At 62.0% G+C, this 5,066-nt stretch overlaps 1 protein-coding gene across 1 annotated transcript in view; it reads left to right on the top strand.

Moving 5' to 3' along the window:
- The window catches only part of Cacna1a (calcium voltage-gated channel subunit alpha1 A), a gene marked incomplete at its 5' end in the record, with an annotated part of 153,626 nt that overhangs the window by 78,241 nt on the left and 70,319 nt on the right, over positions 1-5,066 (top strand). The window contains 3 exons of the mRNA XM_048795338.1: positions 4-71; positions 3,557-3,663; positions 4,037-4,099. Coding sequence (XP_048651295.1) covers positions 4-71; positions 3,557-3,663; positions 4,037-4,099 — 238 coding nt within the window. The remainder of the gene's footprint in view (positions 1-3; positions 72-3,556; positions 3,664-4,036; positions 4,100-5,066) is intronic.

Raw genomic sequence — 5,066 nt, 5'->3', positions numbered from 1 at the left:
CAGACACCCTCCTGAACGTGTTCCTGGCCATCGCCGTGGACAACCTGGCCAACGCCCAGGAGCTCACCAAGGTCTGTGGGGACGTGTGTCTGGCAGAGGCACCACCTGTGGGCGGCCGAGCGGGAGGGACCTAGGGACCGGGTCACCAGGCGGGGAGAGCCGGCCTCCCGCTCCTCCCTGGGCGCTGAGCCTCCACCAGCCGGTTCCGCAGCAGAGCGCAGCGAGGCCCGGGGCCAGGAGGCTGCAGGAAGCAGATGGCCAGCGCCACCCGGGACCCAGTGAAGGGACCAGGCAGGGATCCCAAGGAAGGGGGCAGTGCCAGGCCAGCAGGCACCGTCACCGCCCAGAACAGTCAAGTTGCTGGACCTGAGGGAAAGGGGCTCCCGTAGATCCATGGCCTTAGGGGACCCAGAGCCGTGGCCAGCACAGGTGGTAGCCACTAAGCAGCTCCCGCCTCTCTCCCCCACTGGCCTCCTGCTGGACCTGCTAGTGGCCACTTGCAAGCCACCGTGGAGGCTGAGTGTATGGTCAACCGGTCAGCCTCCCAGGGGACAGGAAGGGGCCAGAGGGCAGCTAGCAAGTAGCCTGCACAGGACCCTGGAGCTCCACTGGGTCCCCCCGTGTGTGGGAGCTGGCGGGGGACACTCTCTGGACTTCCTTGTGAGGATAGCAGTGACCACGTGATGCTCGTGGAACCAGCTACTGTGGCCTCCCTCGAGTGGAGGAGGAATCTGAGGCTCAGGCAGGACCACTGGCCCCATGGCAGGATCTCAGCAGCCACTGTCAGAATCACGCGACCCACGTCAGGCGCTCTGCTAAGCTCCCGGCACACAGTGAGCGTTCAGGGAAGGCAGCCTCCCCTGGCTGGCACGAGGAGGCCAGGTCATGAGCCTCCCTAGCACGTGATGAAAATCAAAATACCAACAACCACAGGAAAAGTAAAGGCCCTTCTGTGCTGGGGGAGAGGTCCTGCTCCGAGTTGCCCACGGGAGGGGACACGGGGCACACACACGCCCCATGTAATCCGAGGTACTTGGGAGGCTGAGGCAGGAGGATCCTAAGTTTGAGGCCAGCCTCAGGAACTTAGCAAGGCCCTCTCTCAAAATAAAAAGGGGGTGTAGCTCAGGGGAGGGCAGCGCCCCGGGTTCAACCCACAGCACACGCAGAGCAGGGAGGGTGGTGTCTACTTCACAGATGAAGAAACTGAGTCCCCGAGAGGTTACGTGACTTTGCCACACGCTAGGACCTGAAAGACCAGAGACGTGGCCCTTCAGAGATCACAGAGGAGGAAATAGGGCCAGAGAGAAATGGGGGGTCGGGGGAAGGACCATATCACCAGTGCTGACTCGTGGTCAGTGATGTTAAGTTATGCAGATAAAAATTGGTGACATGTGCCCCTTAGGGCAACCTTGGACTCCCTGAAAGTCCAGTGAACCTCAAGTGGACCCAGGAAGGCCCCACTGCTTTCAGTAACACAATACATGTCCCTGGAATGACCCATGAGCAGGGCTTCCAAAAACAGTTGTACAGGTTGCACACTGCACAAGAGCACAGGCGGGCTGGAGTCCGCCCTGCCTCTCCATGGACGGGTGCATCAGCCCAGGAGAAGGAACCACAGAGGAGGCACTGTCCTTCTATTTGGGACGTGTGTGTTGGGAACCAAAGAGCTGGCCACAGGTCCAAACTAGGCCTGAGGGGGAACAAAGCTCAGTGGCACGTGCAGGGTCTTCCTGCCGGGAGCCTCCCTCCGCCCAGGGCCGTCCCCGGGGCGTGAGGTGTTCAGGACACGGAACCAAACCAAACTGAGCAGACCCTGCCAACCCTCCATCTGTCAGCCCGGCGGGAGGGAGGGACGGTTTCCCGGCCCCACCTCTGACGGGGGAGGAGCGGAAGTCCCCACCGTCCCCAGCTCCTGTCCAGGAGCCCAGCCACCTGGAGCCGGTCCAGCCCTGAGCTCATCCCAGAGCTCCTGCTCTGGGGCCAGCATCCAGGAGAGGGGACGGGAGGCAGGGAGGCAGGGAGGCCTGGGCCTCCGCGGCCCCCTTTCCCTTCCGTTTCTCCATCAGGGATTCCTGGGCACCCCGTGAGCGCCGTGCCCGCGGGGCCTCAGTGTGTCCCCAGTCTCACTTAGTCCCCTGCGGAAACCTTGGGAGGCAAGTTCTCTGAGCCCCACTTCATCACTCGTTCAGCGAGCACATATTGAGCACCTACTGTGAGCAAAGCCCTGGTCTAGGAGCCAGGAACACAACAGGAGACAAAACAGGCAAGAAACCCAGCCCTTTGGGAGCAGGGATTCGAGCTGGGGAGACCGACGAGAAACCAGATCAGTGCACAGAAATGCACAGCTTGTCCGATGGTGCGAAGCGCTAAGGGGAAAAGTGAAGTAGGAAAGTGAGCGAGAGTTGGGATTTTAGATAAGGAATGTGAGGCACAGAGAGGCTTAGAGATTCCCCCAAGGCACACAGCAATTAGTAGCAAAGCTGGGATTTGAACCCAGGCCAACTGGATCTGGAACCCGTGCTGTTGGCCACTGTGTATTGGCTGCTTGAACTTGAACTCACTCACCTGGGAGCTTATTGGGAGCACAGGTTCAAGGCCGAGACCTGGTTCTGTGGAAACTTCCAGGAGCCTAGGGATCTAGTATTTTGGAGCAGTCGTCAGGTGCCCAGTTCCAAGGAAAGCTGGGCACGGAGCCAGGAGGGGGGTCCTGCTCCGAGTTGTCCAGGGCGTCCGAGGTGCTTGTTCCTCGCCTCAGATTCAGGGTGCAAGGAGGCGCCGTCTGAGCCGCCTGCTCTCCTGACCGGCAGCTTTGTTTCTGGACGTTGGTTTTTCTCTTTCTTTGTTCGAGGGGGTCTTGGGGGGCACCGAGGACTGAACTCAGGGGCCCTCGACCACGGAGCCACCTGCCTGGCCCTACTTCGTACTTTATTTAGAGACAGGGTCTCACTGAGTTGCTTAGCGCCTCACTTTTTGCTGAGGCTGGCTTGGCGATCCTCCTGCCTCAGCCTCCGGCCGCGGGGACGACGGTCGTGCACATCACAGCTGAGCCCCCTGTGACGGCTGAAGGGTCGAACGTCCCAAAGCGCCCCTTGCTGTGTGTACTCCAGCACACCTGCGTCCTGCACCTCTCTGACCTGGCCATCAGGCAGCCGGACAGTGGCTGAGACCCCGGCTCAGGGCAGTGGGGGCCCAAGCCCGCTTCTGGGGCTATTGGTGGTGCCCAGCGGAGCCTGGGGAAGCCACTTTCCTGCATCAGGCACTGCTCGGTTTTCTGGGGACGTGGCCCAGAGTCGATGCAGCTTGGGGACAGGGGCCTGCGAGGCAGGAAGGAGGGCGTGTCCTTCCCCGGGCTGCCCCTGGCTGGGTCAGAACAGGCTTGGTGGCCCCGGGGGGGCCCCTGGGCCTGAAGCGGGTGGAGCGCACCTCACCAGCGCCGCCCTTGCCGTGGGACCCCGGCTCTGCGTGGCCGACCCCCAGGCCAAGCCCCCAGCCTGCTCTTCAGTGCTCAGACACCACCGAGGGTGGGCTTGTGAGGGAGACCCCGTGTTCCCTCCAGGACGAACAAGAGGAGGAGGAAGCCGCCAACCAGAAGCTCGCGCTGCAGAAGGCCAAGGAGGTGGCGGAAGTGAGCCCCCTGTCGGCGGCCAACATGTCCATAGCCGTGTAAGTCGGGGGTGGGCCGTGCCTAACCACTGGGTGGACGTGCCCGCGCTCTCACATGGGCTCTGCTGGTGTTTAATGAGCACCGACCTCGGCCTGGAACTGCTGGGACTCGGGGGACGGCATCGGCAAGGTTGGAAAGCCCCACTTTGGGTAGCTCTCAAGTCAGTGAGGGCGATGACAAGATCACAGAACTAGAGAAAAAAAGATGGAGAGGGGAGAGGGGAGGGCGGAAGTGCAGAGGTGGTGCTGCCGGGGCCTGGTGTGTGCGAGGGAGGATGCTCTCTGCCACTGAGTAACACCCCCAGCCCAGAGCTGTGCTTTCAAACTCAGGCAAGGCCTCCCCTGGAAGGTGGCAAGACCTGAGGGAGGTGAGGAAGGAGCCGGGAGGAGGTGTGGGGGAAATGCAGCCCAAGCAGAGGGACTGGTATATGCAAAGGCCCTGAGGCAGACTCCTGGTGTGTTCAGGGGATATGAAGGCCGGTGTGCCTGGAACCGAGTGAGCAGAAGGGGACTGTGGAGGGAGAGACGAGAGCAAGGAGGTGACGAGCAGGTCATGCAGGGCCTTGGGGGCCACGGGGAGGACTTGGGTTTTGCATCATCGGCAAAGGAGCAGAGGAGGGTCAGGACCTGACTCAAGTGCTCACAGGTGCCCTCTGGCCACTGTGGGGAAACGGACTGTGAAGGTGAGGAAGGGAGGTGGCCCAGCACGCCAGGTTGAGGGCACCAGCCTGTCCTTGCAAAGGAGATGGGGACTGGCCCAAGATGGGGCCCAAGGAGGTATGGATGTAGCAGGATCCTGGACAGATTCTGAAGGTCCATGGAGCAGACAGTTCGCTGGGGTCAGGGACAAGGAAGTAAGGAACCAGAGACCTTGGATTAAAGACAGCTGAGGACACAGTGCTCTGAGCTGTGCCTTTGGGTGGGGGGGACTCAGGGGGTCGCATGCTGCAGAGCGCTGCGTCCTGGGACTACGGAGAGGGGGCAGCTTTTCCAAACTAAGAGGTGGTGGCTGCAGGAGGGGAGCCCAGGGAGGCGCATGCGCGGTAGGTGAGTTTAGGAACAGCCTGTGCACAGGGATGGTCCCTATTACACCATCGATGCCCCGAAGCCCTAGGGAGGCTCCGAGGGACCCGAGTGGGACCCCAGCCCCCGACACTCACGCAGCAGCTCCCACACTGCCCACCCTGGCTGCCCTGGTTCCCTTCTGTGACCCCAGACCCCCATTCAGGCCACGCGGGCACTGGGGCTGTGGAACGTGCACCAGGCCCACGTCCACCGCCCTGGCCTCCGTGGCCATCTCCGAGGCCATTACGATGCTCAAAGCCACCCCAGAGGTTCCCGCGCTGCCGTTGGCGGCAGAGTAAAGACAGTAGGGCCCTCGGCCAGGCTGACAGGCCCGCCTC

The sequence above is a fragment of the Marmota marmota genome, unplaced genomic scaffold (assembly GCF_001458135.2).
Source record: "Marmota marmota marmota unplaced genomic scaffold, marMar, whole genome shotgun sequence".
In the NCBI taxonomy this organism is placed as follows: Eukaryota; Metazoa; Chordata; class Mammalia; order Rodentia; family Sciuridae; genus Marmota; species Marmota marmota.
Note: the sequence above shows the minus strand (reverse complement) of the source record. Positions and strands in the feature narration are given on the sequence as shown.